This window comes from Hipposideros armiger, unplaced genomic scaffold (genome assembly GCF_001890085.2).
Source record: "Hipposideros armiger isolate ML-2016 unplaced genomic scaffold, ASM189008v1 scaffold_92, whole genome shotgun sequence".
Classification (NCBI taxonomy): Eukaryota; Metazoa; Chordata; class Mammalia; order Chiroptera; family Hipposideridae; genus Hipposideros; species Hipposideros armiger.
Window position 1 is genome coordinate 3,750,068 of NW_017731442.1, and position 26,963 is coordinate 3,777,030.

Below are 26,963 nucleotides of genomic sequence, written 5' to 3' on the forward strand. Positions count from 1 at the left end.
TTTTTTTTTTTTTTTTTAAAGATTTTATTGGGGAATTGGGGGAGGGGAACAGAGAAGTTGCTGTCCTTTGGTTCTTCAGTCTAGCTGTGGAGGATGTCTCTTCACTGGCCCATGTTGGTATTATGATCATTGCGCTCTTCTGGGCTGAGGCAGTTGGTCGCTGGCCATTGGATAGCTGCTCACGGCAGCTCACAGCAGCTCTTGCCGACTGTTGGCCGCTCATGCTGTCTGCCGGCCACTCACGGCAGCACAGCTCCAGGCTGAGCTGTTGTTCACCATCTTAGCTGTAGAGGGCATAGCATCACTGGGCCTCATGTGTGATCCGAACCGGGGCCCTGCTGCCCAAGCCAACTCTTTTTTTTTTTTTTTTTAAGATTTTATTGGGGAATTGAGGGGAGGAGAACAGCATTGGGGAATTGGGGAAGGGGAACAGACAGGTAGACAAATTGCTGTTTTTGTTCTTCAGTCTAGTTGTGGAGGATGTTACTTCACTGGCCCATGTTGGTATGATCATTGTGCTCTTTCCGGGTGAGGCAGTCGGTCGCCGGTCATTGGTCGGCTGCTCACAGCAGCTCCCGGCAGCTCACACCGGCTGCAGCCACTCACAAAGCTCACGGCAGCCCCCTGCAGCCTCGCTGCAGCCTATGCTGTCGCTGGTGACTCACAGCAGTCTAGCTCCAGGTTGAGCTGTTCATCATCTTAGCTGTAGAGGGCGAGCATCACTGGCCCTCAATGTGGGATCCCAGCCGCAGCCCTGCTGCTCAGAGCTGGCGCTCTCAAGCAAGCTCTTAACCAGCGGAGCCACTCGGCCGGCCTCCAAGCCAACTCTTAACCAACACCCCACTCTGCCGGCCCTTCCCAACATTTTTTAATGAACTACTTTCTTCTTTAAGACTTAATAGTTTATAGTCATAGGGTACAGAATTGTAGGTTGGTGGTTTTTTCTTCTTAACACCTTAAATATTTCATTCTACTCTTTCCTTGCATGGTTTCTGAGAAGATGGATGTAATTCTTATCTTTGTTTTTCTATAGTAAGGTGCTTTTTTTCTTTTGATGTCTTTCAGGATTTTTTCTTTATCTTTGATTTTCTGTTGTTTGGAAATGATTTGTCTAGGTTTAGTTTTTTGGGGCACTTCTCTTGATCTCTGAGCATCCTGTATGTGGTTTGGTATCTGACTTTAATTTGGGGAAATTCTGTTATTGTTGCCAATATTTCTTCCGTTCATTTCTATCTGTCTTGTACTTCTGGCATTCCCATTTTGCGTATGTTGCACCTTTTGTAGTTATCCCACAGACCTTGGACATTTTGTTATTTTTTTCAGTCCTTTTTCTCTTTTTCAGTTTTGGAAGTTTCTATTGAGATACCCTCAAGCTCAGCTTCTTCAGCCATGTCCAGTGTATTATAAAGCCCATCAAAAGCATTCTTCATGTCTGTTACAGTGGTTTTGATCTCGAGCGTTTCTTTTTGGTTCTTAGGATTTCCAACTCTGCTTACATTGCCCATCTGTTCTTGCATGGTGTCTATTTTATCCATTAGAGCCCTTAGCATATTAATCATAGTTGTTTTAAATTCATGGTCTGATAATTCCAATATGCCTGCCATGTCTGGTTTTGAAGCTTGCTTTGTCCCTTCAAATTGTGTTTTTTGCCTTTTAGTGTGCCTTGTAATTTTTCTTTTGATAGCTGGACATGACATACTGAAAAAAAGGAACTCTTGTAAATAGGCCTTTAGTAATGTGGTAGTGAGGTGTGTTGGGAGGGGAAGCGTTCTATAGTCCTGTGAATTGGTCTCTGTCATTTAGTGAGCCTGTGCCTTTGGACTATGAACTTCACAAGTGTTTTAGTTTTTTTTCCTCCCTCCTTAGGTGGGAGAGGAGGCTGGAGTTGGGTATTTCCCTTCTCCCAGGTCAGTTAAGCTCTGATAATACTTAGCAGATTAGGCTCTAGTTAACTAGTTTTTCCAAAGGCATGCCTTGTTAAGAATAGAGTGCTCTGGTGTATTTCAGAATGGCTCCTCCCACTCCTCCAGCTCCACTCCTGTGGGAAACATAAGGGGATTTTTCTCTGATATTTACTGTTAGGACCTGGTTGAGCTCCTGGATGTAAATGTCACAAAATTTTGAGGGTGAGTCCCCCTTGAAGTTTTTCTTTAAAGACTTAATTTTTTTAGAGCAGTTTTAGTTTCATAACAACATTGAGAGGGAGGTAGAGATTTCCCATACATCCCCTGCCCCTACACATGCATAGCTTCCCCCATTGTCAGCATCACTCAGATTGGTACATTTGTACCAATCACCCAAAGTCCATAGCTTACCTTAGGGTTCATTCTTGTACATTCCATGGGTTTGAACAAATGTATAATGACATATATCCATCATTATAATATACAGAGTGTTTTCACTCCCCCCAAAACCTTCTGTGGTCTGCCTATTCATCCCTGGCAATCACTGATCTTTTTATTGTCTTTATGCTTTTGCCTTTCTATTCCAGAATGTCATGTATTTGGGATCAAGTAGGTAGCCTTTTCAGATTGGCTTCTTTCTCTTAATAATATGCATTTAAGGTTCCTCCATGTCTTTTCATGGCTTGATAGCTCATTTCTTTTTAGTGTTGAATAATATTCCATTTTCTGGATGTACCACAATTTATCCATTCACCTAGTGAAGGACCTCTTGGTTGTTTTCCAGTTTTGGCAGTTACAAACAAAGCTGTTATAAATATCCATGTGCAGGTTTTTGTGTGGACTGTCTTGGAGTTTTTAACTCTCAGACTTGTCCACATGAGCCTCCGGCAATTGGTCAATTAGAGTTCAGGTTTTCCTACTGGTTTCCATTTTAGATACCATTCCCGAGTCTCTGTCCCAATAAGCCATAACTCTTGTATTTTTTATATGTCTTCTTGCCTTACTTAAGGATCCTAGAAAAATTGTTAATTTTTCAGTCTGTTCAGCTTTTTACTTGATGAGACAGAGTGGTGATTTTCAAGCTCCTTACATGTAAAATTGGAAATTGGAAGTTCTGAACTACTTTTATAAAATGAAAAAGTGCATAAAAAAGTAGGGTATATATTTGATTTTAAAATGCAGGGTATATGGGCCGGCTGAGTGGCTTAGTTGCTTAAGAGCTTGCTCAAGAGTGTGAGCTCTGAGCAACAGGGTCACCAGTTCGATTCCCACATGGGCCAGTGAGCTACGCCCGAGCTGAGCTGCCAACAGGTGGCAGGATGACCCAGCTGGTAAGAGTACATGCTCCTAACAACAAGACTGCTTGTTCGAGATGGTGGGCTATGCCCACCCGCAACTAAGACTGAACTCAGCACCTTGAGCTGAGCTGCCACCCGGGTGGTTCAGTGGATAGAGTGTGCGCTCTTAATGAGGCTGCAAGTTCAACTTCCGCATGGGATGGTCGCTACGCCCACCTGCAACTAATTGGACACAGCATCTTGAGCTGAGCAGCGTGACTGGACTTGGAGCTGAGCTTGCTGCACCCTCCACAACTAAGATGGAAGGACAACAACTTGGCTGCTGCTCCCCTCCCCCAATTCCCCAACACTGTTTCCCTCCTCCAATCCCCCAATAAAATCTAAAAAAAAAAAAAAAGTAGGGTATATGTGATTTTATAAAGTAGGGTATATATGCCCAAAAAATGTATATATATGACTTGTATTCATCTTTTGTTATCGGTATATATTGAGTATTACAATTTTAATACAATTTTTTTCTTTCTTAAAATGTGTATACATTTTTTTTGGCACCCCCTGTGTATATGATTTAAAAAATTAAATTATATGGAAGGGAATACAATGAAATATTTAAGTCTCTTTTCCATCCTAGACCTTAGTTCTCCAAACCTTCTCCCTAGAGGAAACCACTTTTAATAGTTTCATGTATATTCTTCTGCCAGTAATCTCAGCATACACAAATATATGTGTATATGTAAACTTTTTGTAAAAAACAAAAAACAAATAGAATCATTTAATATGTACTGGACCTTGTTTTTGCTTCTTACAAGTTCATTACATATCAGCGCACAATCTATTTCTTTTTTTTTTTTATGGCTGCAAATTGTTGTGTTAGGTATGTATGTCAACATTTAACACCTTTCACCTCCCCATGATGAACATATATGATATTTCTAGACATTTAATTAAAATCTGTGTAGCCATGTACATGCATCTTTGCAATATGTGATGATATATTCATGAGATACATTCTTAGAAGTTATGTCCTTAATGTTAGTAAATACATATAACTTTTATGGTTATAACATGAGTTTTTTATCCCCCACTCCTTTAGAAAGAAGCCTAAGAAGAAAGAAAACGAGACTGGATGTAGACAGTCAATGCGATTACGAAATGTAGATCCTCCAGAAGTTTCATTACCAGCAACCCCAACCAAGCTAACATTAGTAGCAGAGGAAAAAGTAAGAAATGCAAATATAATATGTTAAATCAATAGAATACTGAAAATTTTGAAGTGTTTGAAACTAGACTACAAGGTCATTAAATTATGTTTAATTTGTACTTTATTTAATACTTGACAGTTGTATGGTGTAATGAGTAAGATTTCTAAGTCATTAAGACTGGATTGGATTCTGTATTCCTGAAGGCTACTTGTTGTGGGATTGTGGGTAAATTACTTAAACTTTCTGAGTCCTGTCATCCCCATTTTTTTAAATGGCAACAATAACAGAAACCTCAAATTTTTTTGAAGCCTTCAACCACAATAAGAAATATATTTACGGCCGATCGAGTGGTGCGTTGGTTAAGAGTTGGCTTGGGACGCCAGCTCTGAGCAGCAGGGCCCTGGTTCGGATCCCACATGAGGGCCAGTGATGCTGCGCCCTCTACAGCTAAGATGGTGAACAACAGCTCGACTTGGAGCTGGGCTGCCGTGAGTCGCCGGCGACGGCATAGGCTGCAGTGGGGTTGGCCGGCAGCTGATGTGAGCTGCTGTGAGCTGCCTTGAGCGGCCGTCCAATGGCCGGCGAGTGACTGCCTTACCCGGGAAGAGTGCAGTGATAATACCAACACGGGCCAGTGAAGCGACGTCCTCCACACTAGGCTGAAGAACAAAAGGACAGCAACTTGTCTGTTCCCCTTCCCCGATTCCCCAGTGTTGTTCCCCTCTCCCAATTCCCCAATAAAATCTTTAAGAAAAAAAAAAAAAAAAGGAAATATATTTACATTGAACTCACTACACACACACACACACACACACACACACACACACACAACGAAAACCAAACTTGTAAAATGATACCCTTACTACATGTGATGTACTTTTGTATTTTGAATTCTATTTTTTTCTCATCACTAAAACATCGTTGGTTGTGACTTTTTTTTTTTTTTTTTGGCACAAATTTTTTTTTGTTGTTGTGATGGAGACTTAAGATCTACTTTTGTAGCAACTTTTAAATATACAATACAGTATTCTTTAAAAAAAATTTTTTTATTTCCCAATTACAGTTGACATTTAATATAATTTTATGTTAGTTTCAGGTGTAGAGCTTGTGGTTAGACATTTATGTAATTTACAAAGCAATCCCCATAATTAGTACCCATTTGGCACTATACATAGTTTTTACAATATTGATTATATTCCCTATGTTGTATGTCTCCGTGGCTATTTGTAACTATCAACTTGTACTTGTTAATCCCTTCACCTTTTTCACCCAGCCTTCCAACCCCTCGTTATGACATATTAAAATGATTTCATGACCAGTGGGTTACGACCTGTGATTTAAAAAACACTGGCTTAGAATAATAACTTTGAGTAATGAAATTGAACTACCTGAATCAGCAACTCCGGTTATTGGCAGTGTAACTTTGGACAAGTTAACTTCTCTAGGTTTTATTCCAAAATGTGGTACCTCATTCACTGATTATTGAGAAGATTAAATGAGGTAATACATTTTATTACTTTATAGGATACATGGCATTCATTCATTGAACAACTGTTTTTGAAAAATGCTAATGATATGTCACCCCTGAAAGTAAAGTAGTAAAAAAACCTCAAGCTTATATTCTAGGGCAAAGCAACAAACAATCAACATTTTCTTGTTTTTATAACAGCCTTTGTTACCTCCTGGGCCTTTAGAAATGACTCCCGAAAATCGAGATGACAACAGTGAACTATTCAAAGAATTTTTACAGACTTGGGCTGAAGTGAGCAAGGTATCACTTGGGAGGGCTTATGTAAGCTTTTACAATCATTTACTAATGACATTTCAGTGCATATATTAATTTAGTACTTTGGTTTCTTCTGTTGTTTCAGACAAGTAATAAGAATGTTGAGAAGGAGTTATCTAGCATTAAAATGTGAGTTCAAATTTCTCGCCTTTGTTTTACATTTTCTGAGATGTTTAAATTATAAAGACTATATACCATTATAGGAAATTTTGAAAATGAGTTGAAAAAAATTATCCATAATGTTTCCACCTTAACAACTGTTGTTTTTGCCTATTTCCTTTAAAGTATTATCATATGCAGTACCACAAGGATATAAGCTTCATGAATGCAAAGGTTTTCTCAATAACCAGAACAGTGCCTGGCACATAGTATACATTCATTCAATGTTTAATAAGTGAATGACTCCACATACATTTTTACTCTGTTATGTTCTAATGTATATATAATTTTATATATTGCTTTTTCATTAACATTGTGGCTGCATGCTACTAGTGTCTTTAAAGTTATTGAATAATTATATAATATCCCATTGAGTAGGTAGAATGTACTTAACCTCCCCTTACCCCTTGGTATTCAGAGTTGTTTTCTATTTATTGAGTTGTTGCAAAAGTCATGACGCATTTTTGCAATGGAAAACAGAAAAAATACGTCATAACTTTTCTGACAACCCAGTAGTTTTGTGTGTTTCTATGTGGGCATGTATTTGTTGAAGTGTATATTTATGATAGCAGATTATTTTCTTAGAATAGATTCCAGAAGTGAGATTAATGAGTCAAATATTATGGACATTTTTACGGCTTTTGGTATGCATTGCTGAATTATTTTCCAAAATCTTTTTTTTTTTTCTGAAAATCTTATATGAACTTATTCTGTCATTAGCAATATATATGAATGTATGTATTTAACTGCAGCCTACTAGTGTTCATAAGTGAAAAATAATACTGAATAGTAGTACCATTATTTAATTTGATATCTTTGGTTGCCAGGAGGTTGAATATTTTCCCACATTTATTTACTAATTATGATTTTTCTTTTTTGAGTCATCTTATTTTGTCTGTTGAGATTGGTTTTACTTCTAAAATTTAACTTTTTAATTTTCTCAGCTACAAAGACAATTTAAGTGGCATGGCCATTAGTGAAGATACGGTTCATAAACTTACCAAAGGTGCAATTTACTCTGTGGCTTTCCACCCATCAGAAATTAAAACTTTGGTGGCAGCTGGGGCAAAATCTGGGCAAGTTGGACTTTGGGATTTGGTAAGTTATTAACTTTTTTAAGATATTAAGGTTCGACTGAAGCAAATAGTCTGCAAGAAAATAGCCTAGAACCATGTGTTTATAGATGTTACTTATTTATAGTTTTGTGCTTTGTGATTTCCAATCTTAGAAATCTGGAGGAATTTAAATTTGCTTTATAGAACTGTAACATTTTTAGCTTGAATATCGTTAGTCATCTAGGCATAAATTAACTGCCAGGAAACTTTATTACAACTTTAAATACATATATAAAAAGATCATGGACCGGCCGAGTGGCACGTTGGTTAAGAGTTGCCTTGGGATGCCAGCTCTGAGCAGCAGGACCCCGGTTCGGATCCCACGTGAGGGCCAGTGACACTGCGCCCTCTACAGCTTAGATGGTGAGCAACAGCTCGACCTGGAGCTGGGCTGCCATGAGTCGCCAGTGACGGTGTAGGCTGCAGTGGGGTCCCGTAAGCTACTGTGAGCGGCTTGCAGCCGGCGTGAGCTACTGTGAGCCGCCGTGAGCGGCCGATCGGTGGCTGGCGACCGATCTTCCTCACCCGGGAAGAGCGCAATGATAATACCAACATGGGCCAGTGAAGTGACATCCTCCACAACTAGACTGGAAAACAAAAGGACACCAACTTGTCTGTTCCCCTTCTCTGTTTCCCCAATGCTATTCCCTTACCCCCCAATTCCCCAATAAAATCTTTAAAAAACAAAAGGGAACATCACACAAAGATCTTATTTTTCTAATTATGTTTAAGATAGTTTCTAAGCTGAATCAAAATGTCTTCCTAGGGATCTGCTTAGGATGATCCCAGTCATCTTTTGATGAATCAGAAACAGACATTGAATTCCATTCATTGCACATATAATTCTACATTGATTGTTTTTAGTGGTTACAAAATTGAGAAAAGCCAAGTTAATGTTCTCTGAATTTATTTACTAATTGGGGAATTAGAACAAAGATCTGAAATATGCCATAAGGACAATTAATGAAGATGAAGAAACCATGGTGACTTGAAGCTGTTTGGGGTTGATAAACAGATTTTATGAGTGAGAAAAAGAAATAACCATTTTCTCTTATTTTGGGAGCAAAGATTCTCTCATGTTTTGATAAGATGTGAGTAGGGGTAGGAGATGAAAGGGTTTGGTAAAGAAAACTGAAGTAGAGAAGTGGGAAGAGGACCAGAACTAGTATAAGGTTGTAGAAGTTAAGAGATGAGTTTCAGGGATGGGAGTTTGATAAGTGTCTTGCAGAGAAGTTAAAAAGAATGGAACAGAGAAAAGGCCTTTGGATTAGAAAACAGGGTACCATTAAAAAGTTGAGACAATAGCTTTAACAATGAGATAAGGAAGGAACACAGACTTTAGGAGATTAAAAAAAGTATGGGGTGGTAGAAGAAATGGAAACAATGGATAAAGACTATTGAAGAACTTTGAAAAGGAAAAAGAGAATTTGCAGAGTCAAGTGAAGATCTTTTCATGGGGGTTGATCTCTACAGAGTTCAGGACATGTAGAAAAGTCCCTTTGCTATGTCTTTTCTGGTGACTCCAAAAATGTGTTATTAAGTCTCTGTAGTCCAGAGACTTATCTCCAGAGACTGTATCTCCATCAACCTTCTCATTTTTCAGGACACTTGGCTATCTCATTAACAGACTTAGCAAGTCTAAAACCACTATCTTGGTGGTCTTGTGCTCATTTCCTAACTCCCCTAGAGAAAAAAAATTAACTTAATTGAGGCATCATTTACATATTATAAAATCCACACATTTTAAATGTACAATTCAGTGATTTTTAATAAGTTTACGGAGTTGTGTAACTATCATCATAAGCCAGTTTTGGAATATTTTCATCATCCCTGTAAGATTCCTCATGGTTACTTACATTTAATTCCTATTTCTACCCTCATCCCCAGGCAAATCTTCACAAATTTGCCCCTTTTGGACATTTCATATGAATAGAATCCTACAATATGTGGTCTTTTATGTTGACTTTTTTCTGTTAGCATGTTTTCAAGGTTCATCTGCAGTGTAGCATGTATCAGTACTTCATTTTTTAATTTTTATTGCTGAATAGTATTCTATTGTCTGACTATACCACATTTTGTTTATTCATCACTTGATAGACACGTGGGTTGTTTCCACTTTCTGGCTATTCTGAATAATGCTACTACTATGAACACTTGTGTACACATATTTGTGTGGCTGTGTGTTTTAATTTTTCTTGGGTAGATACTTGGGATTAGAATTGCTGGATCATATGGTAGGTAACTTTAACATTTTAAGGAACTACGAAACTGCTTTCCAAAATAGTTGCAATATTTTATATTCCCACTACCATTGTATGAGGGTTCCAATGTCTCCACATGCTCACCAACACTTTGCTTTTTGAGTATAGCCTTTCTTGTGGATGTGAAGTATATCTCACTGTGGGTTTTTTTTTTTTTTAAATTGGGGAATTAGGGGAGGGGAACAGTGTTGGGGAATTGGGGCGGGGACCAGCCAAGTTGTTGTTCTTCAATCTTAGTTGTGGAGGGTGCCAGTCGCCACCTGGCTGCCTGTTGGCAGCTCATGGCCTCTAAGCTCAAGGTGCTGTGTTACAATCTTAGTTGCGGGTGGGTGTAGCCACCATCCCATGGGGGAGCCGAACCAGACAGCCTTGTTAAGAGTGCATGCTCTATCCACTAAGCCATCTGGGTGGCAGCTCAATTCAAGGTGCTGAGTTAAGTCTTAGTTGTGGGCGGGTGTAGCCCACCATCAAACAGGCAGTCCTGTTGTTAGGAGCATGTGCTCTCACCAGCTGAGCCATCCTGCCACCTGTTGGCAGCTCAGCAGCAGCTCTCAGCTCGGGCGCAGAGTAACTGGCCCATGTGGGAATCGAATCGGTGGCCCTGTTGCTCAGAGTTCGCACTCTTAAGCTAACTCTTAACCAACTGAGCCACTTGGCCGGCCCTGTCTCTGATTTTCATTTGCATTTTTCTAATGACTAATGAGGTTGAGCATCTTTATATGTCACTTGGATATCTTTGGTGAAATGGCTATTCAGACTTTTGTCAATTTTTTATTAAGTTGTTTGTCTTATTGAGTTTGTAAGTGTTCTTTGTATATTCTAGATACAAATACTTTATGAGATACATGATTTGCAAATAATTCTCCTGTTCTATGACTTGTCTTTTCATTTTCTTAACGATGTCTTTTAAAGTGCAAAAGTTGTGAATTTTGATGAGGTCCTATTTATCAAATTTTTTTATGGATTATACTTTTGGTGTTGTATCTAAGAAATCTTTGTCTAGCCCAAAGTCTTTAAGATTTTCTATGCTTTTTCTAAAATTTTAGCTTTCACATTTAGTTCACTGATCCATCTTGAGTTATTTTTTTTGTATATGATGTAAGATAAGGGCCCAAGTTCATCTTTTGTATGTGAATATGCAGTTGTCCCAGCACAATTTGTTGAAGACAATTCTTTTCCTATTGAATTGCTTTAACACTCCCTTGGTTTTTCCTCTTAACTTTCTTCTGTCAGATTTGTAGTCTCTCCTAGGATTAAAAGTTGAGTTACCATTTATTCAGTCATCCATGTACCCATTCATTCCATACTTATTGAGTCTTTTGTGCTAAGTACTATTCTAATAACGCCATTAGACATTTGTGAGCAAAGACCATCTCTGTCCTCATAGAGTTTAGAATTTAGTAGCAAAAGCAGCATTAATGAAATAATTACCAACTATGTAATTACATATTTGATAAGTGGATTATATGCTGTGATTAATGTTGTGAAGGAAAAGTATCGTTACGAAAACACATAAAAGGGACTGGCCTAATTTGGAGAATCAGGGAAAACTTCTCTGAGAAAGTGAGAATTGAGACTTGAAAGCTAAGTAGGAGTAAACCAAGTAAAGGGAAAGAGTGTTTCAAGCAAGGGGAGCAGCATGTCAAGGACCTTAGGCAGAAGGGTGCCTACTTGATATTCAAGGACATGAAAGAATGCCTGTGTGGCTGGAGTATAGACAGCAAAGGAGTGAACAGAGGGGACGAGTGGAATAGGAGGAAGCCATAGAGGTGGGCAGAGGCCAGATGTATATCTTTATAAGTTTTATTAAGAATTCGGGTTTTTGGGCCGGCCGAGTGGCGCGATGGTTAAGAACTCGCTTGGGATGCCAGAGGGCCCCGGTTCGGATCCCACATATGAGGGCCAGTGACACTGCCCTCTACAGCTAAGATGCTGAACAACAGCTCAACCTGGAGCTGGGCTGCCGTGAGTCGCCGGCGACGGCGTGGGCTGCAGTCCCTGTGGCAGTGGATTGCCATGGGCTACCGTGTGTGGCCAGCAGCCAGCGTGAGCGGCCAGCAGCCGCAGTGAGCGGCCGTCCAGAAGCCGGCGACTGATCTGCCTCGCCAGAGAAGAGCGCAATGATGGTGCCAACTTGGGCCAGTGAAGCAACATCCTCCACAACTAGATTGAAGAACAAAACGACAGCAACTTGTCTGTTCCCCTTCCCCCAATTCCCCAGCACTGTTCCCATCCCCCCAATTCCCCAATAAAAATCTTTAAAAAAAAAAAAAAAAAAAAAAAAGAATTCGGGTTTTTATCCTAAAAGTAACTAGAAGCCATTCAAGAGTTTTTTGTTTTTTGTTTAAAGATTTTTTTATTGGGGAATTGCGGGGTTGGGAAAAGTGCTGGGGAATTGGGGGAAGAGGAATAGACAAGTTGCTGTCATTTTGTTCGTCAGTCTAGTTGTGGAGGATGTTGCTTCACTGGCCCAAGTTGGCACCATCATTGCACTCTTCCCGGGCGAGGCAGATCAATCGCCAGCTTCTGGACGGCCGCTCACTGCGGCTGCTGGCCGCTCACGCTGGCTGCTGGGTACATACAGTAGCCCATGGCAACCCACTGCCACAGGGGCTGCAGCTAAGCCGTCGCTGGCAACTCACGGCAGCCCAGCTCCAGGTTGAGCTGTTGTTCAGCATCTTAGCTGTGGAGGGCAGTGTCACTGGCCCTCATATGTGGGATCCGAACCGGGGCCCTCTGGGGTCCCAAGCCAGTTCTTAACCATTGCGCCACTCGGCCGACCCCCATTCAAGAGTTTTAAGCAGGTCATCCCTTCATTCCTTATGGCTAGTAAAGTGCTTTAATGGTTTTGCCCCTTCATTTCATCCTTACTGCTACTATGTTGGGCCAGGGCCCCATCTCCTTTTTTGGGATTACTGTAATAGTCTTAACTGGTGCTATAACTTCCAGTTTTTTTATTCCAATCCATTGTGCACAGATAATCATTTCCAGACAACAAACTGGTCCTGTACTCATTTAAAGTAGTTTAAAGTAGTTAGAAGCATTCTTTTTTAAAAAAAACTTTATTGGGGAACAGCAACAGTCATTGGTTACACATTGCTTTCATGCTACAATGGCATAGTTGACTATTTTAGGGAGGGCGTAGCTCACAGTGGCCCATGCGGGGATTGAACTGGCAACCTTGGTGTTATCAGCACCACACTCTAACCACCTGAGCCAACTGGTCACCCCAGAAGCATTCTTAACCTGGTATATTCAGTTTAAAATGGGGGGTGGGATTTTCCAATAGAATAAGCAAAAGATAGTCAAATCAGACCAAAAAAAATCACTTACAATAATAAAGAAATGTAACTTAATGCAGTGTACTTCAAAAACTAGCCATCAAAGACAAATTCTGTAGCCAAGCTGGGGGGCACAGCATGGTTTGGCTTCTACCCTGCCCAACCCCCTAAATCCATACTGGTGAATTAACCAGACCCTGACAATTTTCACCTGTATTCTCAAAACTAAAGAGAAGCACATTGAGTGGATATTTAGATCTTTCCTCTTTTGAGTGAGGAATAGCGAAATGGCTGCTCTGGGGTGGGGTGGGGTGGGGGTAGAAATGGAGAAAAAAGCAGAGAGTGAGAAAAGTGAATGGTAGCACTAATTCTCTACAAAGGCGATTTTCTTAGCCTATGGAGTGGTGGTATAAGCCACCACCATCACAAATGGGTGGTATGAATCCTGGTATAAAACAATGAGCAAAATCTCAGACTAGGAATGCCAACAAATAGTATGTACTGTTTCAGCTGAAACCAACTGTCTACCTCCCTCTTCCTGTCCCATCTTTTTTCCGAGCTACAGAAACGCCTGTCCTTCTCTGAGGAAAAAATGAACTAGTATTAGGTACTAGGAGAAAAATTCAATAAGGTATATCAGAGCAACCAGAATGGGCAGATCAACTCCAGGATGATGAAAATGAAAAGAAATGATGTGGCAACTAGATAAGCGCTGTCACAAAAACAACAAAAGAACCTAGCATGCAAAGACAGACCTAGAAGAAAAACATGAGGAAGGAAATTTTCTTCAGTTGCTCGAGACTGTAGAACTACTGTTCAGTACAGTAGCTACTAGTCATGTGAGACTATTTTCATTTAAATTAATGTAGAAAACTCAGTTCTTCAGTTACACTGGGCACATTTCAAGTGCTTAATAGCCACACATGGCTAGTGGATAGTGCATACATATATTTTTGTCATCTCAGAAAGTTCTTTTGGACGGTGCTGCTGTGGAACAAGTTAATAACACTGGTTTGGTAAAATAAGACTCAAAGAGAAGATGATAAAACAACAGAATGAGATGGAAAAAAAGGAGATTGCAGAACTAAGGACACAAATTGAAGATCAGTGAAACTAATAAATTAGAAGCAAGGAACATAGTAGACCTTGCTAAAATTAACTTACAGACATTAAAGGAAAGATTAGAAGGAATATCAAACACAGATGAAAAAAGCTCTGAGACAAGCCAGTAGTAAAGGAAAGACAGTCAAAGACGACCCTGGGACAGAATGGGACAGAAAATACATTCAAAGAGAGTTTTTCTGAAAAGGCAGAATTGAATTGGTAGATTGAATGTATACATCATGTTCTAGGAAAAATTTGGAGCTTAAAGGATAAAATTCTTCAGGCAGAAAAAACATATTCAAGGGGAAAAGCCAGGCTTGCCTCAGTTTTTTACAGCAACATTTCTTATAATGTCTACAAAGTTCTGAGGGAAAGAAGTATGGTCCCAGAATACTTACCCAGCCCAAGATACCCCTCTAATGTAAAGGCAGCAGGTAGGTATTCTCAATTGTGAAAAAAACTAAAAAAATTTAAGACCTATGAGTTCATCTGGAAGAAAACTGTTTGACAGAAAATCTCAGCCATTTAAGAGTAAATCAGAATTCAGGAATGGAGAAGCTTGACAAAAGAATTGATGAGCATTGAATCCATTTAAATGCAGAAATAATATTAAACATCTATACAAATTATGGTTACAGAACTAGATGTGACTGTATTAACCTGGACAAAATAAAAAATAAGATAACAAAATATAGGATGGAGAAAGAGGAGATTGGAGGAGGGATGAGAATAATGTCCCCATGAATAGAGATCATCTAGAATTGAGATAGTTAAAAAATAAAAATGCATAATCAGTACAAGTGCTTTAAGTTTTATACTCTCCTTTTTAGGAGATATCTCTTGTAAAAAAATACTTGAAGTCCAAAAATTTCTTCAGCTTGATTTTCTTTTATTATTTTAAAGTATAGTTTTATTTAATGCTATTAATAATGGCATATGTAGCATGGTCTTATTCTTTTATTAAATTTCTGTCTTTCTATCTCCATAAGTACATATAAAGATATGTGTAAAGATCACTTACAATTTTAATGATAATTCTGGTTAATTTTGGATTTGGAGTGAATTTTTAAAAACTTCTGTCTTTGTACATATCTGTATTGTTTGAGTTCTTTTTAACAACGGAGAGTTGTTTTTCTAAAAATAAGTTCTATAAACAAATATGCCAAGATGTTAACAGTGGTAAACTCTGGGTAGGAGGAGGAGTGTGTGTGATTGTGATTTTTTCCCTTCCTTTTCTTCTTTTTAAAAATTCTTCTGTTTATTTTAAAATTTAAAATAAAAAACCGCCAAAATGCTGGAGTGTTGTAGAGCAGACTAAACCAGATTAGGAGATGATAGTTGAACCAGATGATAAATGGTAGATGGTAATGTGAACCAGGGCATAAGAATGTAATTTATCCAAATCTGAGAAGTGATGACTAAGGAGTTGGTAATCCAGTTGTGGAAAGGGTGATCCCTACCAGTAATAATATTAATGTGGAAATTCAAATACATGCATTTTCATGGTGTATTTAGGGGATAAAATATTTCTAAAATTCTCATTTTGTGCCAGGACCAAACACCTTACAAAAATTGTGCTGAGGATGATGTACATACTCATTTTATGTAGCAACATACTTAGGAAGCAAAGTGGTAATGGTATTGATATTGTTTTTGGTATAAGGGATTATACTATATGTGACATGAAGAGTAGATTTCTCGTTTCCTGAGGTTTTCATGAACTGAAATCATAATAAGCAGTAATTTTTTCTTTCTGTATTATGATAAAACTGGGTATCCAGTTGCAAAAAGCTGGAAACTTAAAATAAATGTGACTTATTGTTCGATTGAAAATTAGAAAATAGCACTTTAGTGACAATATAAAGTTTCTGTTGGGTTGTCAGAAAAGTCATGATGTATTTTTTTCTATGTTTTTCGTTGCAAAAATGCATCATGACTTTTCTGACAACCCAGTAGTTCTGACTTTCTAAAGGGGAGGTGGGTACAATTATAGACTAAGAAAAGACTAAATGTAATACAGATGTAAATAGTTGAGTGACATAATGACACAGAAAATATTACTACTTTTTACTAGTTTTTATCTCTCTCCCTGCCCCCAACTCTTTTTCAGACTCACCAACCTAAAGAAGATGGAGTTTATGTTTTTCAGCCCCATAGAGGGGCAGTTGGCTGTCTTTACTTCTCGCCTGCCAATCCTGCTCACATACTGTCACTGAGCTATGATGGCACATTACGCTGTGGAGATTTTTCCAGGGCTGTTTTTGAGGAGGTAAATGCTAATGTGTTTACATGTTGACTTCATATGATATTCTGGAGTCTTTATGAAATGCCACATGAATGATTATTATACAGGTCAGATTGGGTGAGGTGGCATAGAATAGGGACTTTATTACTACACTGCCTATGTCCCAAAGCATCTACCTATTACTACTTGTGTGACCTTGGCATGGTACTTACACCTCTTTGTGCCTCAATTTCCTTAGTTGTGAAATAGGATAGTACCTTATAGGGTTGTCATGAGGATTAAATGTAGATAATGAAGTCCATTTCCTAGTAAGTTTCACAGGGTAAATCTGCAGCTGAGGTTTATTGGATTTAAGAGATTTGGGATGTAGCCCTGACACGTGTGGATGAGCCATTTGATTTAGGTGAAGTCACAGCTGATCAGTGCCTTAGCTTCCAGCTCTGTAAATGGGGATGGTCATTTTACCCGGTGCTTCCTGTGGGGATGTCGGGAGGATAAGTGAAGCTATTGTATTTGGGTAAAGTGTTTTGTAACTCTTTTATCAAAGAATTTATGTAGTGGCTTTCTTTAAAAGAAGAGTGTTATATACGTTGATTATTACTTATATCCTTAGGTATATAGAAATGAAGAAAGTAGCCTTTCCTCCTTTGACTTCTTGGCAGAGGATGCCTCAACTTTAATAGTAGGACACTGGGATGGAAGTATGTCACTGGTGGATAGACGGACACCTGGAACTTCTCCTGAAAAACTTATCAACTCTTCTATGAGAAAAATAAGAACTGTCCATGTCCACCCAGTGCAAAGACAATATTTTATCACTACAGGATTGAGGTATGTTCTTCATAACATTTTATGATTTAGGCTAGACATCTGACTTTTGTGATACCCACAGCCAAATAATTTTCCTTTCCACACAGACTGAGGTTTTTTCTTGAGTGTGATTTTTATTTATTTTTTAAATGAGAAATTCTTTTGGATTTAATAAATAGTGAAAGTATTGGAACAAATACACATTTTTGTTTTTCTTGGCATCATATGCATTTAATTCTAGTCTTTTGAGAAGAAAACTTGTTAAAAATAAAGTTATATGTGACCTATAACTTGTTGGTCTGTGTTCATTTTTTTTGGAGAGATTGGAAAGCCAACTAGAATTTTGTCTCTCTATACCTACTAGTTACATTGTTATGCTGTGGCTTTGGAATTTTTCTAATATTTTTTATCTATACGTGTTTGTAAAATTAATACAGAAGATTAGAGGGTTCTGTCTTAACTATCCTTCAGTGTAGTGAGTATTTGAGTATAATTTATGTTCAGCGCTATTCTAGAGGCTCACTACATGCACTGTGGTAGTAACACTGAGAATTATTCCTCCCCTTACAGGGACATTCATATTTATGATGCAAGGCGCCTGAATCCCAGGGGAAACCAGCCTTTGATTTCTGTGACTGCACACACAAAGAGCATCGCTTCTGCTTATTTTTCACCTCTTACTGGTAACAGAATAGTGACCACATGTGCCGATTGTAAGCTGAGGTAAATTGGGAAGACAGAAATATGTTGTTAAGGAATCTAAAGCGTCTGTAGCTACTATGTCAGAAAACCAGCAGCTTTATTTACTGCTGCTCCCTGTTCAATCACTAGTGTTACTGTTTTGTAGCTATATCTAGGATACCGATGATTAATGACCTGTATTTAATGGCTTTTCAACAGTTTTTTTGTCTGGACATTTCCTTGAGATTTTCAAGGAAGGTCTATAGCTACCCTGGGGAATGGATGTCAGGCTTCCCTTTTATCACTGAATAGTCCCAGAAATCCCAATGAAAGCAGGCTTGTGATACCTGGAAAATAAATACTTAGAGTACAGGGAGAAGCACTTACCATATAAGTGAAGTGCTGAATGGAAGTTGCAGAGCCCCAGGCAGGCAGAAAGGATAGCAAAAATTTGGCTTCTGTAAAAACTACTAGATACAGTTTTATGGTTTCAGCTTTGGTACCTTTCTATAGCTACTTGCTAAAAGTGAGTTTAAAAATGTAATATAAAGTAGTTGAACCAAATATAGAAAATAATGCCAATAAAAAAAGATGTGGAGAATTTTTTTTTTTTTTTAAGATTTTATTGGGGAATTGGGGGAGGGGAACAGTGTTGGGGAATTGGGGAAGGGGAACAGCCAAGTTGTTGTCCTTCAGTCTTAGTTGTGGAGGGCGCAGCAAGCTCAGCTCAAAGTCCAGTTGCTATCTGGCCGCAGCTCGCAGCAGCTCAGCTCAAGGTGCTGTGTTCAATCTTAGTTGCAGGTGGGCCATCTCATGCAGGAGTTGAACCGGAAACCTTGTTGCAAAGAGCGCACGCTCTAACCACATAGCCATCCGGCCGCCCGTCAGCAACTCAGGGTAGCTCAGCTCAAGGTGCTGTGTTCAATCTTAGTTGTGGGTGGGCATAGCCCACCATCCCATGCAGGAGTTGAACAGCAGCCTTTTATTAGGAGCATGTGCTCTCACAAGCTGAGACATCCTGCCACCTGTTGGCAGCTCAGCGATAGCTCAACTCGGACACAGCTCACTGGCCCATGTGGGAATCGAACCGGTGACCCTGTTGCTCAGAGCTCATTCTCTTAACCAACTGAGCCACTCGGTTGGCCCGGCTGAAGTTTTTAGAGCCTGATTCTGTATATTTAAAAATAATCATATTTCATATCATGAACCAATAAAAATCTTGTTAAACACACTGTTATTTCAGGAAATTTGCAAGAAACAATAGAGTGTTACTTGTTCATCTTTATTTTGCAGAATCTATGACAGCAGCTGTATATCCTCTGAGATTCCTCTCCTCACTACCATCAGGTAGGTTTCCACATGCCGAATAATACAGACCCTGGATTACTATGAGCTGTTTGTTGGAGTTCATACATAAAACACCTGATTGTCAAAGAGATGTAATAGGTCGGATTTTTGTATTACATTGTTGAAGTGTCCCAGGTTGCTAGTTCCCATCCTATCCAGTGTTCTTGTTTCCAGGTTCCCTGTGTCTTTAAAGAGGTTCAACCTCTCTTAGTCAGTAGCTATTCTTTGCAGCTGGGTGGTTATTTTTGGATAAGGTAAATGACTTTATTCCAAACTAAATTACTCATGTAATCTTATTGAAGAAGACTATGACTACTTACCTGCTGATGAGGCTAGCTGCCTGAAGCTTTGTTTGTGTCTATTTGTTCTGGGCTTCCCCCCCTTCCTATTTATTTTATTTCTTTGGTTACCCTCTTTTTTTTTTTTTTTTTATTGGGGAATTGGGGGGATGGGAACAGCGGTGGGGAATTGGGGGAAGGGGAACAGACAAGTTGCTGTCGTTTTGTTCTTCAGTCTAGTTGTGGAGGACGTTGCTTCACTGGCCCAATTTGGCACCATCATTGCGCTCCTCTCGGGCGAGGCAGCTTCTGGACAGCCACTCACTGCGGCTGCCAGCCGCCCACGCTCGCTGCTGGCTACACACGGCAGCCCATGGCAACCCCCTGCCACAGGGGCTGCAGCCTACGCTGTCGCTGGCGAGGCGACTCATGGCAGCCCAGCTCCAGGTCGAGCCGCCGTTCAGCATCTTAGCTGTAGAGGGCAGTGTCACTGGCCCTCATATGTGGGATCCGAACTGAGGCCCTCTGGCATCCCAAGCCAGTTCTTAACCATCGCGCCACTCGGCCGGCCCTGGTTACCCTCTTTTTACATTTACTTTTATTTAGTGTATGCATTTTATATCAAACTTGACTCAGTGCCTTTGGCCTAGACATCCCGCTTTCTCAATGTTTATGAAGGTGGGGACAGGGTATGGAATATATGTTGATTGTTGCTTTATGAGTTTTGTAGTTTATAGAAGCTATATTTAAGTATGTTTGTTTTCTTTTTCACAAATTTCCCCCTTTTAATTTCCTTTTCCACACTTTATTCTAGTTCATTAGTTTCTAATGTGTATTTAAAAAAATTTACCTAAGGTGATGATTCTGGGGTCAGTATGAATTTTCTTTAAAGATAGTGTTATTGAGTGGCAATGGAAAATGTGGTTCTTCGTAGTTCATACTTCTTTAATAAGAAAGCGTTGTTAATGATATTAAGGTATAGAAATGAAAGGGCAATATGTTTCCTTTTGCTTTGGAGAGCTGTAAAAGAGCCCCAAATGTATTTTTTTAGTTTTAATTTTGTTTTTAGTAGTGGTTATAAACACATAACATTAAATTCATCATCTTAACCATTTTTAAGTGTACAGTTAAATAGTGTTAGGTATATTCACATTGTTGTGTAATAGATTTCTAGAACTTTTTCTTCTTGCAAAACAAAGTGTGTACATTAAATATTAATTCTTCCTTTCTCCTCTGTCAGACCTTGGCAACCATCTTTCTACTTTCCATTTCTATGATTTTGACTACTTTAGGTACTTCATGTGGTATTTGTCATATCGTGACTGGCTCATTTCACTTAGCATAATGTCCTCGATGTTCATTCTTGTTCTAGTATGTGACAGTATCTCCTTTTTAAAGGCTGTATAATATCCCATGTATGTCTATGCCTCATTTTCTTTATTCATCTGTCATGATACATTTGGGTTGGTTTTTCCTCTTGGCTATTATGAAAAATGCTGCAGTGAACACGGATGTGCAAATATCTCTTCAAGATCCTAATTTGAATCATTTTGGATAGATACCAGAAGGGGGATTTTGATGGATCGATCATATGGTAATTCTATTTTTCATTTTTTGAGGAACTTCCATACTGTTTTTCCATAGTGGCTGCATCATTTTACATTCCCACCAAAAGTGCATCTGGGTTCTAATTTCTATATTCATCAACATTTGTTTTCTTCTGTTTGTGATTATCCTAATGGGTGTGAGGTAATATCTCATTGTGGTTTTGATTTTCATTTCTCTAATGATTACTGATGTTGAAAATCTTTTCATATGCTTTTGGCCATTTGTATATCTTCTTTGGAGACTTGTTCAAGTCTTTTGCCCATTTCTGAATTTGGTCATTTTTTTGGTTTTTGAGTTGCAGGAGTTCCTTACATATTAAACCCTTATCAAATACATGATTTGCAAACATCTACCATTCTGTAGGTTGTTTTTTCACTTAGGTGTTTGTTTTCTTTGATGCACAGAGTTAAGTTTGATATCGTCCTGTTTGTCTGTTTTCACTTTTGTTGCCTGTGCTTTTGGTGTCACACCCAAAAAATCATTGCCAAATCCAATACCTGAAGCTTTATCCCTGTTTTCTTGTTTGAGTCTTATAGTTTCAGGTCTTCTGTTTAGGTCTTTAATCCATTTTGAGTTGATTTTTGTATATGGTGTAAGGTTACTGTCCATCCTCATTCTTTTGCATGTGGATATCCAGTTTTCCCAAGACCATTTGTTCAAGAGATTGCCTTTTCCCCATTGTGTGATCTTGGCAGTCTTGTCAAAAATCATTTGACCATGTACATGAGGGTTTATTTCTGGGCTTCCTATTCTTTTCCATTGGTATATATGTCTGTCTTTATGCCAGTATCACACTGTCTTGATTACTGTTGCTTTGTAGTATGTTTTGAAACCAGGAAATGTGAGGCTACCAACTTAGTTCTTTTTAAAGATTGTTTTGGCTATTCATGGTTAGTTGAGCTTCCATATCAATTTTAGGATATTTTGGTTTCTATTTCTGCAAAAAATGCCATTAGGGTTTTGATAGGGATTGGTCATTGTTAGTGTGTAGAAATGCAACTGGTTTTTGTGTGATTTTATATCCTTCAATTTTGCTGAAATCATTTTAGTTTTAACTTTTTTTTTTTTGGTGGAATCTTTAAGCTTTTCTACATATAAGATCATATAGAAATAGAGATAATTTTACTTCTTCCTTTCCAATTTGGATGGATGCCTTTTATTTATTTTACTTGTCTTATTGACTGATTGTCATGTGACTGCTCGGAATGTGTCCCCCTTATCAAATGCTTGTCGGTTTAATGGTGACACCTCCTGTGTGGGATCTGGTTACCTGTGAAGTTGTGAACAACCTGGAAACTAGGTAGATCAGTGTCTCTAGTCTACCAAGTTTTCCAGTCCTACTGGGTTTCCAGTACTCTCTTGAGTAGAAGTGGCAAGAGTGGACATCCTTGCCTTTTTCATGATCTTAGAGGAAAAGCTTTTAGTCTTTCACTATTGAGAGTGACAGTAGCTATGGGCTTATCATGTATGTCCTTCATTATGTTGAGATAGTTTCCTTCTATTCCTAGCTTGAGACTTTTTATCATGAAAGGTTATTGAATTTTGTCAAATTATTTTTTTCTGCTTCAGTTGAGATGATCATATGGTGTTTGTCCTTCATACTATTAATGTGGTATATTACATTGAGTTTTATATTTTGAACTATCCTTGCTTTCCAGGTATAAATCCAACTTTGTCATGGTGTACAATCCTTTTAATGTGCTGTTGAATTCACTTAGCTGGTATTTTGTTGATGATTTTTGCATCAGTATTTATCAGGAATGTTAGTCTGTAGTTTTCTTGTAGAGTTCTTGTCTGGCTTTGATATCAGGGTGTAGGGCTTGCCTCAGAATGAGTTTGGAAGTGTTCTCTCTTCAATTCTTTGAAAGTGTTTGAGGACCACTGGTGTTAATTCTAATTTAAATATTTGTTATGATTCTCTAGAGAAGTCACCTGGTCCTGGGCATTTCTTTGTTGGGAGGTTTTTGAATATCGCTTTAATCCCCTTACTAGCTATAGGTTTGTTTAGAGTTTTCTGTTTTATATGTTTCAGTCATGGTAAGTTGTGTGTTTCTGGAAATATATCCATTTTTTCTAGGTTATCCAATTTGTTGGCATATAATTGTTCATAGTATTCCCTTATAATCCTTTTTATTTCTGTGACATCAGTTGTAGTGTCCCCTCTTTCATTTCTGATTTTAGTTATTTGTGTTTTCCTTCTTCTTTCCTTAATCTAACTAAGGGTTTGTCAGTTTTGTTGATCATTTAAAAAAGTCAACTCGTAGTTTTTTTTCTATTGGTTTCTATTTCATTTATCTCTGTTCTAATCTTTATTTCCTTCCTTCTACTAACTTTTGGTTAATTTGTTCTTCTTTTCCTTGAGGTGTAGCTAAGTTGTTGATTTTGAGATCTTTCTTCTTTTTTAATGTGTTTATCACTATAAATTTCCCTGTTAGTATTGCTTTTACAGCATCCCATAAATTTTGATATGTTGTGTTTTCATTTTCATTTGTCTTCAGATATTTTTTGATATCCCTTGTGATTTTTATCTTTGAGCCCCAAGTACATATTTTACTTTAAAGTTATATGGAAATATAAAATGATTTTGGGGTTTCGTTATCAGGGTAATACAAATATGGGAAATAGCAGCTCTTGTTAAAACAGTCATAACCTAGATTACACACACACACACACACACACACACACACACACACACACACACGAAAGTCTGACAATTAAATTTGCGAACTTGTTGCAACAGTTGCTAATCTTTTTTGATATCAGAGGGATTATTCATTATGAATTTGTACCAATTGGACAAACAGTTAACCAAGTTTACTATTTGGAAGTGCTGAAAAGGCCGTGTGAAACAGTTAGATGACCTGAACTTTTCGCCAACAATTCATGGCTCTTGCATCACGACAATGCACCAGCTCTCACGGCATTGTCTGTGAGGGAGTTTTTAGCCAGTAAACGAATAATTGTGCTGGAACAACCTCCCTACTCATCTGATCTGACCCCCAGTGACTTCTTTCCTTACCCGAAGATAAAGGAAATATTGAAAGGAAGACATTTTGATGATATTCAGGACATCAAGGTTAATACAACAGCTCTGATGGCCGTTCCATAAAAAGAGCTGCAAAATTGCTTTGAAAGGTGGACTAGGCACTGGCGTCAGTGCATAGCTTCCCAAGGGGAGTACTTTGAAGGTGACCATAGTGATATTCAGCAATGAGATATGTAGCACTTTTTGTAGGATGAGTTAATGAACTTAATTGTCAGACCTCGTATTTCTTATTTCTAGGCTGCTTCTATTTGTATGTGCTTAAAAAAAAAATTTCAATAGACAAGTAGTGACCACCCACTGAGCATAAACCACTACACTCAGCACTGAAGATTCAAAACATCATCTCCCCTGAGTTTGATTCTTATAGGAAGGATGAGATTAGGTTGATGGTAACTCAATAACTTAAAGAGAAGAAAGAAACTTGGCAGAGAAAACCAGCATTTAGGAGCAGTGCCATCTTTATCCTTTGCCCATTGCTATCTGAGTTATTTAACATTTACTGTTTCTTAAAAAATTGTTTTTTCACTAGGTACAACACCATCACTGGGCGATGGCTGACCAGGTTCCGAGCTGTGTGGGACCCTAAACAAGAAGACTGTATCATAATTGGCAGCATGGCCCATCCACGACAGGTGGAAATCTTCCACGAGACAGGAAAGCGGGTGCATTCTTTTTTTAATGGAGAATACCTTGTCTCTGTGTGTTCCATCAATGCTATGCACCCAACTCGGTATATTTTGGCTGGTGGTAATTCCAGTGGGAAGATACATGTTTTTATGAATTAAGAGAGTTGCTGGATTTTTGGTTTAGCAACATCAATTTGTTAAATTAATTAGTGTCTCTGTCACAAATATAAATTGGTTTATTAATAAGAACTATGAGCAGAATGTACTTTCAGTAAAGAAGGCTTGGAGGCTGTTTCTAAAGGATGGGGAGGGAATCTGCGGGGAGACTGATATGCCTTCAGCACTTTAATCAGATAACATGTTGAGAAATTCTAACATTATACATTTTTTTTTTTAAAGATTTTATTGGGGAATTGGGGGAGAGGAACAGCGTTGGGGAATTCGGGAAGGGGAACACACAAGTTGCTGTCCTTTTGTTCTTCAGTCTAGTTGTGGAGGACGTCGCTTCACTGGCCCATGTTGGTATTATCATTGTGCTCTTCAGCTCGGGCTGAACTCGAACCGCTGTTGCTCAGAGCTCAAACTCTTGAGCGAGCTCTTAACCAACTGAGCCACTCGGCCGGCCCTCCAAGCCAATTCTTAACCAATGCGCCACTCGGCTGGCCCCTAACATTATAAATTTTAAAGCTTTGATCAGTATTAAAAGTTTTTGTGGTCTAATGATAAGGTTTTAAAAAATTTATTGGGGTAACACTGGTTAATAATGTTATATAAGTTTCAGATGTACACCTTGATGCTACCACATCTGTATACTCTTGTGTGCCCACCACCCAAGGTCTGGTCTTCTTTTGTCATTTTATATGAGTATTTGACCCTCTTTACCCTTTTCATCATCTCCCAACCCCTTTTTTCTGGTAACCACCATTCTGTTGTCTGTATCTGTGAGTTTTTGTTTTGTTTTGTTTATTTGTTGCTTTTGGTTTTATATCCCACATATGAGTGAAATCATATGGTTCTTGTCCTTTTCCATCTGACTTATTTCACTTAGCATGATATTGTCCAGATGCATCCATGTTGTCATAAATAACAATATTTCATCTTTTTTCTGTTTGGATCTATTCATTGCTGTCAATGGGGTATTCAGGTACCCTACTATAATTGTTTTTTTGTTAGTTTTTTTCTTTTAGGTTTGTTAGTAATTGCTTTATATATTTTGGTGCTTTCAGGTTGGGTCCATATATATTGGTAAGTTTTATGTCTTCTTGATGAGTTGTCCTCTTTATTGTTATAAAATGTCCATTTTTGTCTCTTATTTTTTTTATCTTGAGATCTATTTTATTCTGATATAAGTACTGTACCCCTGCTTTTCCCTTGATGCCATTTGCTTGAAGTATCATCTTCTACCCCATTCACTTTAGAGCCTGTTTGTCTTTGTAGCTGAGATGGTTCTTGTGTAGGCCACATATAGTTGAGTCTTGTTTTTTAGCTACTCTGCCTTTTCATTAGTGAGTTTGTCCATTTATATTTAGGGTGATTACTGATGTATGAGGACTTACTACAACCATTTTATCTTTTGTTTTTTGGTTGCTCTTATCTCCATTGTTTCTTTCCCCTTGTGATTTTGTCTGCTATGTTTGGATGTTTTCTATGATTTTTGTTTCTTCTTTATGTTTTGTGTGTCAGCTCTGGAGTTTTGTTTTGTGGTTACTATTAGGTTTGTAAAATGTCTCATACATAAAATAGCCCTTTTTCTTCTGATTGCCTCTTTTAGTCATTTACCCATACCCATTAGTCCTTTTCCTCTTCTCCTTTTATGATTTTGTCACAAATCATCCCTTTTTTTTGTTGTGTATTTGCAGTATTGTTATTTGCAGTACTGTTACTTTTTTAATGCCCAGCTTTTTTTCTCCTTTAACCTTTGTTATAGTTAAGTGTTTAATATCCTATTCTGAAGTAGATTTACTATTTCCTGCTTGTCTGTTAGTTATCTTACTGAAAGTTTTGTATGCTTTTGTCTTTTTGTTTTTGGTGGAGAAGCTCCTTTAAATAATTCTTGTAATGCAAGTATTGTGGTAAATTCTCTCAGTTCTTGTTTGTCTGCGAAAGTCTTTATTTCTCCTTTATATCTAAAGGATAACTTTGCTGGATATGTGATCTTTGGTTGATGGTTCTTCTGTTTCAATATTTTGATAAATTTCCTTCCACTCTTTCC

At 38.3% G+C, this 26,963-nt stretch overlaps 1 protein-coding gene across 1 annotated transcript in view; it reads left to right on the top strand.

Moving 5' to 3' along the window:
* WDR76 (WD repeat domain 76) overlaps positions 1 to 25,181 on the top strand; it is a 45,508-nt gene extending 20,327 nt beyond the window's left edge. Inside the window, exons 5-13 of the mRNA XM_019644851.1 lie at positions 4,296 to 4,422; positions 6,074 to 6,175; positions 6,276 to 6,319; positions 7,294 to 7,447; positions 16,221 to 16,379; positions 16,969 to 17,186; positions 17,736 to 17,888; positions 19,140 to 19,193; positions 24,655 to 25,181. Of these exons, the coding sequence (XP_019500396.1) occupies positions 4,296 to 4,422; positions 6,074 to 6,175; positions 6,276 to 6,319; positions 7,294 to 7,447; positions 16,221 to 16,379; positions 16,969 to 17,186; positions 17,736 to 17,888; positions 19,140 to 19,193; positions 24,655 to 24,910 (1,267 nt within the window). The 3' untranslated portion in view covers positions 24,911 to 25,181. The remainder of the gene's footprint in view (positions 1 to 4,295; positions 4,423 to 6,073; positions 6,176 to 6,275; positions 6,320 to 7,293; positions 7,448 to 16,220; positions 16,380 to 16,968; positions 17,187 to 17,735; positions 17,889 to 19,139; positions 19,194 to 24,654) is intronic.
* The last annotated feature ends 1,782 nt before the right edge of the window (positions 25,182 to 26,963 follow it).